Source organism: Corvus kubaryi, unplaced genomic scaffold, assembly GCF_017639235.1.
Source record: "Corvus kubaryi isolate FWS band 111438036 unplaced genomic scaffold, C.kubaryi_AGA036_p1.0 37270, whole genome shotgun sequence".
Classification (NCBI taxonomy): Eukaryota; Metazoa; Chordata; class Aves; order Passeriformes; family Corvidae; genus Corvus; species Corvus kubaryi.
Window position 1 is genome coordinate 1,605,932 of NW_024581083.1, and position 13,803 is coordinate 1,619,734.

General features: G+C 41.2%; 1 protein-coding gene across 3 annotated transcripts in view; it reads left to right on the forward strand.

Moving 5' to 3' along the window:
- Positions 1-13,803, forward strand: part of SLIT3 (slit guidance ligand 3) — a 468,178-nt gene that overhangs the window by 343,139 nt on the left and 111,236 nt on the right. For all 3 annotated transcript variants that reach the window (XM_042025380.1, XM_042025382.1, XM_042025381.1), the window contains one exon: positions 1,603-1,766. In XM_042025380.1, coding sequence (XP_041881314.1) covers positions 1,603-1,766 — 164 coding nt within the window. The remainder of the gene's footprint in view (positions 1-1,602; positions 1,767-13,803) is intronic.

Below are 13,803 nucleotides of genomic sequence, written 5' to 3' on the forward strand. Positions count from 1 at the left end.
ATAGCACTGGAATAATTGTGTACAACACCCTCCAGTTCTGCCCACCCAGCTCTACCATGCTTTCTGCTGCTGCAGCTTGCTGTGTATGTACACACACAAACAGGGGCCACAGAGGGGGTTCATTTACAGGGGTATGTAAGGTTTGTCAGGTTAAACGACAGGCTTTTTTAGTGTTTATAGCCCTAAGGTATAAACGTTCCCCATTGGTTTCCATAGGGTTTTGCTGGTGTTCCTGGTGGCCCTTACTTAGAATGGACTTGTTCTTCACACCAAGACACGTTGTCATGAAAAGCTTTGATTCATTCTCCCATTTCAAGACATGTTGTCATGAAAAGCTTTGATTCATTCTCCCATTTTTGATACTCCCAAGTGATTGCCATCCTCTGTGTTATTTCTAGAGCTGCAAAACCAGACCCAAATTCTGTCTCTGTGTGATTCTTTGTTCTTTGGACCTTTCACAGCAGGAATGGCTCTACTGCAACAGGAATCTTGAGTTTCTTCAGGCCCTTTCTGCTCTGTGTGCTTTCCCTTCCCTGTCCCAGACAGCCATTGCCCTGTTGTATTTTACACTTACTTTGTTCATGACAGTTCATAAATATAATAACTGCAAACAGAAAAAAAGTTTCTACAAGTGAAAAACAGTAACAGAGTGAGAGAGTTCTTGTGAAGCTATAACTTTGTACCTCTGTCCAAACGAAATTGAAACATCTGTCTTTTCTTAACCTGTCTTTACTGGAGAGCTGAGTCCTGCTCCCTTGGAGGTCAAGAGGGACTGATGCAAGTTAGCTGAACAGAGATTAGAACCTGGCTCTGGGAAAGACCTGGCAAACTCTCCTGACACAGTTCTCAGCTTTGTCCAGCAAAATGAGGAACAGCAGCAGAGAAACACTGTTTCTCTCTAAGATGCTCCAGCTGATCTCTGTTACCGAAGTCTAAATACCCAGTTAAAGTCAATGCTATAACACCTATTTACAGTTTTATAGGAAACAAGTTGTGCAAATTCTGGTGAAGGATAGAATGAAGTTGTACCTTGCATAAACATGTCAGTCTTAAAACTTTTTGCTTCAGGAAAAAATACATATAAAGGGAATGCATGATGAGCCTGTGCAAATACTAATTTCACTCTTGCGAAAGGATTCTGGATCACTTCTGCCTTTGCCCAAAGATCCAAGGTGCTTTACTAATTCACCTTTTGATCCCTAGGAAATTGAGCTTGCTGATAAAATTTCCTTTAAACCAGGATACAAAATGATCTTCAGGTAAGGTGCATTTCTCTCAAAAGGCAGCGTGTCAGGCTCTCAGGAGAAACCGTGGGACTTGGTAGACAGCAGGTCGGTGTCCTGTAAAGGGGGCTTTGCCGTCTTAGTTTCTGTTTCCTCTGTGCGAGGACATGCTGCAGGCTTAATGAGCTGCGAAATGTGAGCGCTCACAGAATTCTCCCATTCACGGTGCAGCTCCGTGTGGCTTCCGCCGGGCCTGGGGTGGTTTTTTTTCGGGAGCTGATTCAATTACTCCACTCTTCAGGTTCAGCGTTCGTGAAAAACAATGATGGAGCACAGTGTCACAGGTCACTCCTGATTAAACATCCCATCCTTCTCGCAGACATTTAGCTCAGAACCCATTTGTGTGCGACTGCCATCTGAAGTGGCTGGCTGATTACCTGCAGGATAATCCGATCGAGACGAGCGGCGCTCGCTGCAGCAATCCCCGTCGCCTTGCCAACAAACGCATCAGCCAGATCAAGAGCAAGAAGTTCCGCTGCTCAGGTAATTCATTTATCCAGCCTCTACTGCACTCTCAATTCAGGAATAAGCAGGTCCAGAGAGCCTGCTAATCGAATCTGCGGGACAGTGTTTGCTGTAATGGATATTAGGGAGCATCTTTGGAAATTAAATTTGGGAAATTCGGTTAGTTCAACAGAAAGCCAATTACCTTATGGATTAGGAAAAAAAAGAAAAAGAAAAGAAAAGAAAAAAAAAAGGCAGTCTATAGCTGTGTTCTCTTAAAAGCAAAGCAAAGAAAAAAAAAAGATAAAAGCTTGTGACATTTAATTGTAAATAATTACTAAATTTTTGAATATTTAAGGAAAACAATGACAATATATATGAATCCATGTGGGAAATGTTATATTTTGACATTGTGGAATGTGGCTGGATTGTCATTTGTATTCAAGCAGAGCTCTTACTGGCCTAATGAGAACTGAGTTCAAGTTTAGTTCCCAGACTTAAAAGAGTGAGAACAGTATGAGAGATTTTTATGCAACTGGCAATGGGCATTTCTGATCTGGGATGGGAGAGAAGCTGGGGGTGAGGGAATGGCATCAATTCACGTGCTTTCATAGACCCATTTCCTTATGTCCACAACTAACACACACTAACTCAAGTAAAATTGCCATCAAAGTTGGTAAGATTTTTAGTTTCAGCAAGCTTTGAATCAAAAAGTTCATAATAATTTAGGCAAAGATATTGTCTTGTGAGTGAGACGGAAAAATATTTCCACCTGAAATTAACCTCCCAGGTAACATAAACAGCTTTTTCTCAACCCTATCTGTTCTTTATTTATGGTTCAGCTGTCAGTAAAAGGATATTTCTTGCCTTACACAGCACAACTAAGCAGATGACTCCTTGATGTGTTTTTCCTATCGGTTATATTGGTTGTGTCTATTTTGGATTACTGCATTTTTGTGTACTGTAAAGACAAGCAGGTTTCAGTAAGCAAATCTATTAGTGTGTACTGAGGAGAAAAATGACTGTTACTGATGGAGTACCTTGCAGTGTTTTCTATGAAAATTACTATGATTTTTCTCTTTCTCCTCTGAAAAGAAGCATGATTAATTGTGTTCCTGGTGGTAAAAGATTAATGGCTCTAGATGGGGATGCAGCATGAAGATGAGTGGCAGCAGCCCAAAACAAGCCGTTGTGCTTTGTGCATCTCTGCGAGCAACATGCCGAGCTAAACCTTCCCTTTATGGGGAAAAGAAAATAAAGATAACTTCGTTTGCAGTCAGCTTTTCTTGGGCAGGCTTGTTAAAGTCTTCAATCCCTTGTGACTCAAGCCACAAAATTTATAATCAGACCTGAAATTATGATGTATTGTATCTAGGTTTTTGGTTTGTGTCCATCATAGTAACAGTGTAATGAGCCAGTAATATTCATATCTAAAGAAACTGGAAATGAAAATGCATAAATATAGTTTAGAAAGGAAAGCAGACTGCAGAAACAGATCTATATAAACCTGTACCCAATTTGCCATTGTTATTTTCTTCTGCTTTTATTAATAGGCTAGAGGAATTAATGTTATGTGTGTGCATACATGCTCTGAACAATGGTCCAGGAGACTGGGGAAGGCAAACACCATCTGATACCATTTAGGAGAGGTCATAGCTAAGAAGAGCTACAGTGCAGAGCACAGTACCTGGTGATGCTGAGAATAATACTTTGTGTGAGTTCTTGTCTTGGGGGTCCTTTCCTTGAGGCATTAGTCTGTTTTTTCCCTGGGTCTCCAGCTCTGCATCTATATCAAAACCACATGGAAAAAGGAATAAACCTGACTTATGGAGGAGAGCAGGGATTGTACAGCTTCAGAACAAAGATTTCAGCTGGATGAAAACTAATGCTGCTCAAAAGCTCAGTAGAGAAGAGATCCTTGCCTGTAGAGTTTCCAGATGGTGATGAGATACATTGAACTCGACTTTCTGTCTGCTCACATGAGACAGGGAACATCTAATGGTTTAGAAAATCTTAGTTTGTAAATCAATCCAGGGAACAGACATCCTTGGCACCTGTTCTGCTCAATTTGTCCCTTTGAATCATGGCTGCTCCAGGCTTGGCATTTAGCAGGAGTTTTCCGTGTTTTCATTTTGAGGAATACATTTCATCCCAGGGTCTAACACAGCACGTCTCTGTACAGAATGTCCATGAGGTATGAATCTTCATTTAGAGCACTGGGCAGTGCTTTGTGTCATCCAGGGATGACACAATCCCACTGGGATGGCAAGGCTTAGTAACTTGTCAGTGTCCTTACTTTCTTTGGAATTCTCCCTCTCTAGTTTTTATATCTTCTCCTCAGTGTATGAGAAAAGAATTTTCATTTTAAATACTTTTGTAATGTGCATCTCTTTCTCCAAGAGTTATTTTTTTCAGGATCCTGGTATTTTCATGTAGTTTGTGTAATGCATTTAGTACATGTCAATGGTCAGAAAGTTGCTTTTTGAGGGGAAAACACAGGGAATGTGAGAGGTTGGTTAAGGAAGAAGTGTGAGGGATTTTATCCTCACACAGTCTTTGACCTTTGAGAAGAAATGAGAATGCACAGGAAGTGTGAGCTCTGTGGGAGCAGAGGTACTCAGGCAGTGTCAGGATCATACCCAGGAGCAGTTAAGCCTAGGTGAGCTTAATACTTTGACATCAGGGAAAGGACAGTTTTAAAGTCATAAAATCCTGAGGTTGTCTTGAAGCAATCTGTGTGTTTTCCACATTCTTTTTCACAAAGGCATGTAGTGATAGGACAAGGGGGAATGGCTTTAAACTGTGAGATGGTTGGTTTAGATTAAATACTGGGGAGAAATTCTTTCCTGTGAGGATGGGGGGGCCCTGGCACAGGGTGCCCAGAGAAGCTGTGGCTGCTCCATCCCTGGAAGTGTCCAAGGACTTGGATGGGGCTCGGAGCAAGCTGGGCTAGTGGAAGGTGTCCTTACCCATGGCAGAGGGTGGGACAAGATGGTCTTTAAGGTCCCTTCCATCCCAAACCATTCCATCATTCTGTGATCATAAAGGGGACTGTCAGAAAGGACCTGTTATGAGAAAAAAATGTGATTGTTCAGTAAATTGAAGGAAAAAAGGGAAGTGCTTTTTCTATAAGGATAGGAGAGAGGAGTGGTTAGCAGGAACAGGAGAGAAGAGCTGAGATCTTTGAAGTTTCATCAGTCTGAAGTGGCAGAGGAGCATTGAGAAGGTAATGTCAAGAGGACACAGGGGCAGATGGGCTTAATAGAACTGTGTTTGATAATTAAATGAAACTGTGAAGACAGATCTACAAAACTTCATTCTGTTCACTGTTTCCTTCAGCTTTCGTTCCAGGTCCCCACCATCCTGTAGATAGCATCTAGCCAGAAGTGCTTGCCTTCTTTTTTTCAGCTGATCAGTTTTTTCAATTGAGGCATTTTTCCCAGATGCTATTTCCTCCCAGAACCTAATGACTCAAGCTTTTACTGATAACAATGGAGCAACATCTGCAAAGGTTATGAGTGGCCATAGGAAGGAGCTTCTGTGCAACAGGTAGATAATGTACATAATTCTTTTTAAAAGGAGAATTGGAAGCATTATAGCATGAAATGAAGGAACAGCAGGGAACGGGACATGTTTTTGCCCAGGGCTGTGAGACAGGCAAAGCTTTTGAATATACCATCAAATATGTTTAAACTTCAGATTTCAATAGATACTATTTCCTGTGATTTTCTGCTTTCCACTTAATGCAATGCACCACAATGATAACAAATCTCCCCCTTGCTCAGCTGTCTCCCCACAGCTATACAATCTGAGACTAAAGAATCTGAGATGTTTTCTTGAAAGAGAGATCAGAAGAACAGGCTGTGACTAATTCTCTCTCTCTTCTGTTTAGAAAAGGGAAATACTGTCATTTTCAGTGGTAACAGTGAATTTCTGATGATCATTTTCTTTTTGGCTACATCTGCCCACTCTGACCACCTAAGGATCCAATGGTGCTTGGCAGCCTTAGGTCACTGGAGGCTCCCATTCTTAGTACAAATAAGGGGAAAAAAGATCAACACAAATATCCTGCCCAGAAGCATTTGATTAAGTTTACTACAGAGCAGTTTTGTTTTCTAAGGCAGCACTAGGCTTTAGGAGTAAGGGAAATGAATCTATGAGCAGATTGTGTCGTCTCTGTGGTAGCTTATTGTCACTTCAAGACTTGGCAGGTTCCTTGATTGCTGTGTGACACTGTGTATGAAATAGCTTTTGGAAAGAATTGCCCTTGCATTCAGCTGTATATCTATTTCTCCCTGTGATATGTTTGCGTTTTTCAGTATATTGTGCATTTCAAAAGCAATGGAAGTTCCACCTGCTGTACTGACACAAACTATCTCTGATAATGATCAAAGCAATGTGTTTCTACAAACATCACATCAGAAAAGCTTTTTATCTTCTAATTCTTAGAAATAATACTTTTATAAAGAAGATTGCTATTTGAAATAGTATGAGGTGAACCTGTCTTTGTGCTTGCTCCTGCATACATTGTGTCTAACTGCCTTTAATTAGTTGCTTCAGTTCCAGACAGTGCTGTACAATCAAAAGGACAGGGGAGAACAGGAGTAGGAAAATGAACCATCTGCCAGCATTATTCTCTCCTTTTTGGACACTACTTCTTGTTAACCCAACCAAAAGCAAAGCCTTTGTGGTACATTTGGGTCCAAACCTGGCATATTTAGGGCTAGTGTCATTTCTCTCATGTTATCCCCAATTATTGGATGGTAATGTAGATGATTTTTGTTCACTCATAATTTTTAAGGCATTTGATAAAATCTCTTCTTACTAATTGCAACTTTTCTCCTAATTCTTTATGTGTCTTTTCCAGTCTCTGTCTTCATACACACTCACCTTCCTCAGGTTACCTGTCTGCTTTGGAACAGAGTTGCTGTTTCTTATAATCACCTGAAATTTCCTTCTCTCTACCCTGCATTTTTGCACCTTTAGAAGCATGGAACTGCTGAGGATGGAGTCAGGAGAGCACAGGCTGCACATCAGGACTTTTTGTCCCCTCCCTGTGGCAGTTCACACATTTTGTGTCCTTTGGACTCCTTGGGTTATCCCCTTCTCTGCTCCTAGTGATGTGTAAAAACGATTTAAGATTTTTGAGCTCTCAAACTGAAAGCTGCAATGCATTGCTATTCCTCGAGCAATGTTTAAAAGTCATGAAAGGTAGGTGAATTTAACCCAGATCTTACATAATTTATCTGATTTAAACACTCTTCAGTTGTTCCCATAATTTGCCAATCACTCTGATGACAACTTTGCAAATTCCTTTCATTTTTAATAAGCAAATAGTCATTTACAGACCATGTAGACATGCTCCTGCCCTTAGCACTTTCTGTTTGATGGAAAGCACAGGTACCCACCTGCTCCTGTCTGCCTTGTTGCTGTGCTACAGGGACACGTGTTGGAGATGTGATGATCCTGCCCTTGGTGTGTGGGGCTCCAGCAGCCTCTGCCTGAGCAGGCACCAAGCCCTGACAGCCTGTGGGTTTGTCCTGAGTGCTCCAGACTTTCTTTTGTTAGTGGGAAATCTCATCTGGGGCCAAGTTCCAGCACTTTTCTCACCACGGCTTTTGCCCTGGCATGAGGGAAAGGGATAGGAAACACTGCTTATGATTTGAGAAACTGCATTCAGATTTCTGTCTGTGGTTTGGTTTAGTTTGGGGGTTTTTTGTATGTTTTGATTTTTTTCAGTTAAATTTTGCATGTTGTGCCCCTTTTTTTCCCCCTGAAGGACACAAAGGCTCAGCAAAGCTACTTTCACAAACCCTCTGAATGTACCGAAACTTGAGGATATGTTTGTGGTGCGTAAGAATTATTCTCATGTGAATGGAAGGTTGTTCAACACCAATAAATCACCTGCAGATTAAATCCTGCACTGAATTTGTAATTATGAATATGCATTTTTCATGGTACACTGAAACTGAGTATACTTGGGCTTTGGTTTGCATGAATTCTTCCTGAAGCTGAAGTCATTAGAGAACACAATACAACTGCTATGACTAATAGTAATGGAGCTGAATTTCCTTGCACTGTGGAAATGTTCCTGTTGTTAAATTAATTTGGCTGTACTGGATACTGATTATAGCTCTCCCTTTTCTGCACATCTTTGATAGCAGTTCAGATCTTTATGTAAAAATTGTGTCAGTTACTCTAAGCCTTCACCAGCCTGTGAAGAACACGATGGTGAAGGGTTCTGGCTCTGCAGTGAGGGGAAAGAATGGAAATCATTCCACTCAAGGAAGCATAAGCTTAACATAAAACAGGTGGGTCTGTTTGGCAGAGATTGTGATTCTTAATAAGAAAGTAAATTGATGTGTTTCAGTTAGAGAGTTTATTTTAGGCTGTGCCTCATTTTAGTTTTGAGTTGAAGTAGTCTTCAAAAAAGCAAAATACCTGAACAGCTTTGTTACCCACCAGCATCATTACTTGCAATTATAGGAAAGAGGGAGGATGGATGTTGAGTCATAGATGCATCCTTATCACTTAGGCATCCAAATAACACAGTTACCCTGGATTCCCATCTCGGCAGAGTACAGGGCTGTGGAGATTCCTCCCTTGAGATCTGAATTGTTCCATTAATTACCTGTGTCAGAAAGCTGAGTGATTGATTGCTCTTTTAGCCTCGAAAATTAAGGTGGGACAAAGTTTGCTCTCTCCTCTCACCTTGCCATTCCGTGTGTTGAGGTTAAGCTGAGCAACACTTACCAGAGATGCTAAGGTAGCACCTTCTGTGTGCACAGTGGTCACTTGAGTGGGACACAGAAAATAACTGGGGAGGTGCTGGCATGAAGAGAGCTCGTCAGCTGAAACCAGTGCAAGGATGTTGGTGCTGCAATTGGACAATAAATTTTTCGTCTGACTATTCTGAGACTGCAGCAGTCTCCTGAGGTGTTGCAGCCTGATGGGACAGTTAAACATGGGGTCCTGTATACAAATTCTTAACAAACTGCAGGTTCAGTGACTGATTAACAGAATGTGGATTACAAGAAATGAACTAACACCAAGAGCAAACCATACAGTGCTGCTTGGCTATAAAGTATCTATAGGGAGGGGTTTTCATGGAAGCTGGAAAATAGCTGGAGATATGGTATTTCATTCTTCAACTTCTTGTTTGCAAAAATTTGTGCAGGATGATCTTGTGTACACCCAAAGGCTTATGGAATTCTTTTCAATGTAATTTATAAAATAGTGTGCTTTCCTGGTATTTCGGCTCTCCTGTATTCTAGGGACGTAAATTAGGATTTTGACAGACTTTTTTGTGTGCTGGTACCTCTGTTCATTGCAGCTGATGATTAGTTTAGGCAGTTATTGTAAGTGGTGTTTAATTAGTGCAGCAAAGGAATAGAGACTTGTTCAAAATATTCTCATGGGGTTTCTCAGGAAGGCGTTTGCAGAGCTCAGACTGCATTTGTTTCTAGTAGGACTGAAGGAGTTCATTGACACTGAAATTTCTGAGTTTATTACAGATATCCCACTTAATACTGCAAACCAGTATGTAATGTAAGTGTCTTTGGAAGACATGAACTGTTACTTGTTATTGTTTAACAGAGTACTGTGAATTAATTTGTTTGGAGAGCCCAGGCCAGAACTGCTGCTCTATTAAGGCAGTGTAGGAATAAGGATATAGGACTCTACATCCTTCTTCACTGGGGCCATACAAAATCATTGGCAGGAATGCTAGTTATGATTTCTAAGTAAATGAGGTGTGGATTCCAGGATTATGCATACTTCGCATTAATCAGGCGAGAAAATTAATATGGTTTTGTGTCAGCTTGCATGAGTCACAAAGAAAATTAATGATCTAATGTTTTTATCAATTCAGACTCTGGCTAGTTTGGCAGCTTGTGGAGATTTAAGGTTTATTGTCTTAGGTTCCCCTAAAAGACTGCTTTGGTTTATTTGTTAGACTGCAGAGATAGACAAAATCAAGCCTTACTTCCATTGCTGAACCAACCCCACAGTGTGGGGTGGCTGAGTTAACACTGTACTTGTTTCCTGGAGTTCCCAAGTACCTGACAGTTGACTTTTCTGCATAACAGTGCTGGGTCATAGCAAAGTGGTGAGGCACAGACCCTTGCTCTATTATCTGTCATCTCTGCTCAAGTACTTGCCTTGTTCTCCATGTAGGTAATGAATAATCTGCCTGATGCTGACTTTGTTCTTTGGGCACTGCAAACCCCTTACTAAGGCAGGTGATATGTATTTAAAAGCACAAGCACTGACCTTCACTGAAGTCCAGCAAAACACTGAGCAGTTGCAGAGGACAGGCACTTCCTCTCTCATTTGGGAATCCTGCAAGAACGTTTGAGATGTGACTTTCAGAATCATTGCCCAGTGGCACAGCTCTGGAGACACTGGAGTCAGTGAGAGCTTTATTTCAGTGGGAGCACTGAAGCCTGAGCTGAATGCCCTGCTTTATATGTCAGAGTTGCAGGAATGAGTTACAAGAAAAAAGCTGTTTGAAGTAATCCAGGATGTCAGAAAGAGAGAATGCTTGGTTTCCATCCACAAATGATGTACAAAACCCAGCAAATATGCTCAGAAACAGAATAACAAAATGCTGTCTATGTCTGTAGTAGCATGTGTGTGCTACCTTGCTGGAAAGTGCAGAGGAAACCAAAAAAAGAGAAAAGAAAAGCAGTGGTAATTACAAATTTTCAGTGTAAGTGCCACCAGCATGAAGGGCCTCTGGGAGCTGAAATCAAGCTCAAAGGGCACTCAGGGAGCATTTAAGGCCACAGCTTGGCCATCATCAGCTCAGAATCTGCTGATATTAATATGGGCTGTGGTATTTCTAAGGTTGCATTTAAATAAATGGAGCAAACCTTAATAGCACTTTTACTGAAAGGAGACACCAGGAGAGAGTAAGTAATAAAAAGCAGTGTAGATTGGGCATTCACTGTGTGATGGGAGCTGCACATGCTCCCTGGAAGGAGCTGTGAGCAGTCCTTTGGTGGTGTTTTCTATCGTGTCAGCTCTGTCTCTGAACTCGCCCGGGCTCTGTTCGTGTTCACTAACCCCAATTGTGCTCCAGGGCGTTCCTGCAGTAGCATAAAGGATGACCTCTTGTATCCAGCACCTTTTTGCATGGGTGGAGTGGAGAGCAGCTCTCCGTGAACCTTCAGCTTGTGCTTCTCCATGCTGCTTCCTCTCAACGCTCCTCTCTCTTTGGCGCTGCCTAACTCTGACTCTGGCTGTCCATGGGGTTTTCCTTTGTGCTTGATCTAACCATGTGGTAGAACAATACAAATGGAACATGGTTCTGTCAAGCACCATGGAAGGCTGCATACTCCCTGCCGCATGGCATGCCTGGATACTTCTGCTGGGTCAGAAGCATCAGAAGGTGAGAGATTGCCCTTTCCGCACGGGAACGGTGGAACAGGTGAAGTGTTGCTAACCAGGCTCCCGGGCACTGCCAGGGAGCCACAGTGGTGTTTGCACAGACTTTCCACAGGGCTTGCATGCAGAATAACCATTTCTAAGTAATTAATCTGTTTAATTGGTCTCACAATGAAGGAGTCAGGCGTCCTGTTGGTTGATAATATTCAAGGGTGATTCCAGCCATACCTACTGAGATGAAAAATCACTTTTGTCTTCTTTATGAATAATGTAAGCTGCATCTGTCTGTTTGAGCTGTCCAGTGAATCCTTCTACTTGAGGTACACTTTGGATGCCACTTCTGCAGCAAGACACCTGCCACTCAGTGTAACTTTGGACCTGCTCTGAGTAACCTTAATGTGCTGGCATTGCATTGTGAACAAATACAATGAAAAAACAAAACTTCAGAAGAGTCTGCAAAGCATTGTCTTTTATCTCTTGAAATGACGTGGGTAACTTGGCCTGTATGAAAACACTGCTATCCAATAATTCCGTAGGGCAAAGCTGAGTCAGCAAATCCAAATGGGCCACTTTAGCTTTGGCAGCTTAGATAAGATCTTTAAAATACTACTGCCTAACTCCCCCCTACACAAAGATAACAACACCTATTTGTAAAGGACTTTGAGAGACTCATGCAGAAGTTTTCTTATACTGAAATATTGTCCTGTCTTGCAATTTGTCACATATCTGTTGTGAAGCCATCAATAGAAGGACATCTGGGATTCTTAGATTTTATCTGTACTTACTGATAAAAATTAATACTAGCAATGTGAAATTATGACAAAAAATGTACTTCCCTCTTTATTTTTTTCCCAGTGAGAATTGTGATCTCGTGGTTGTATGAAAAACTTCAGAGATTCCTGGGGTTTTCATTCACGTTTTAGACCAACTGATCTCAATGGTCATACTTTTGGTGCCAAATTTGAGGCAGCTGGATCATTTTCTAGAATGAATGTATTAGGTCAGTTTTCAAGCCCTGTTGAGACAGCCTGATTTGTAGCAAAACAGATCATCCAGAACTTTTAAGCCCTTTGAGCAAAGCTAAGTTTTAAAAAGTGAAATCAGTTTTTCTAAACAATGCTTCAGAATAGAACAAAAAGGTATTTCTCTCTGTTGGCTGATTTCTCCATGTGGGTATCAGAAAGGAACATAGAATGTTTTAGCACTTGGAAATGTGATGTTTCTTTATCTCAGTGCTGCTGATGTGAGAAATGCCACGTTGTGTTTGTTTTGTGATAATAAGAAATCACAGTGTCCTGGTACCTGATAGTGGTGTCACATTGGTTGTAAAATAAAAATGTTGTCAGAGTAACTAGCAATTCAAATAACCACAGCTGCCCTCAGTCACACACAGGCCTTGCTGTTGCCTTGGCTACTTGTTTTACAGCAAACTTAATCCTTCCTAATTTGGGGAATTTCTAGAAACTCCCGGGTCATGTTCTGTCCTGCATCTCTTCTCTGTGGCTTTCTACAGATGATTTTATGGTGTGCAAGAAGTATTCCATGCATGTGGTGGTGAGCTGTGCTTCCTGAGTCCTGTTGTGTTCTCTCAGAGCCCGGCAGTCAGGAGAAATGGATGTATGTGCTTAAACAGTTCTGCAAGCAGATGGCTGAATTTCACAGTGCTATCCCAGATGGGAATATCTTAATAGAGCAGCCACCTGCCCAAGTGATCTCAAGGCTCAGGTCAAATAGTAAATTCTATCTGGTCTTTGGCAGGTGATCCCTGCTGTCTCACAGGCTAAGAGATGACTGAGTACTTGCTGAGCATATACAGGCTGTTGGTTACCTTTGACTCAGTGATTACCTGGGTAACTCTTATTTAAACTCACTTAAAAAGAAAAAAAAAGCAAAAACATCCCAAAGAAAACAAACAAACAAACAAAAAAAAAAAACCACAAAAAAAAAAAAAACCAAAAAAAAAAAAAAGGAAAGGAGAGAGAGAGAAGGAACAAACAATAGGAAGGTGATGTTTGCTCCCTTCCTCTCCTGCTGAGCTGACAGGCTTTCCCCTGTTGCAATGGTGGTGGCCGTGGACAGATGCCCAGGAAGCATCAATTTCTTATAGCTGATGCAATGTGGAAGGTTGTGTGCCTCAGTGGGGGCCAAGTCAAAATGTGCTAAAATTCTTTATTTGCTCAGCCAGAAAGCTTAAGAGAAAGCCAAAAACCAGTTTTCACCCTCCAGTGTTATACACTGCTCTTCTCCTTCACAAATAATTCCCCTTACTTTCCTATCCTTTTTTTCCCATAGGAAGATGAATCTTGTATCCATCAGTAGACTGAAAATTTTACTTAATAAATGTTTACCCTATGTAACTTCATGTTGTTTGTGATTTTTTTTTCAACAAAAGCTTTTTACTAGGAAAATTAGAAGTGCTTCTCCAAGGGTTAAGTTGGGGATTTCCAAGACACTTTCTGATCACTGATTGTTGGTGGGTTATTCAATGTGTGCTGTAATTGTAGTAGCTTTAATAAACTCTGGTCCTGATAACTGTTTGTCTTTGGTATTGTTTCCAAGGAATCATAAACAACCAAACATTCTGACTACCAAGCTTGGAATGTCTAGGACTGGAAATCAAGTGTTGGATTTTTTAAAAGGATAAGAGTTTAAATGATGGTGGTGTGGGAAAAAGCTTAGACTGTACTTT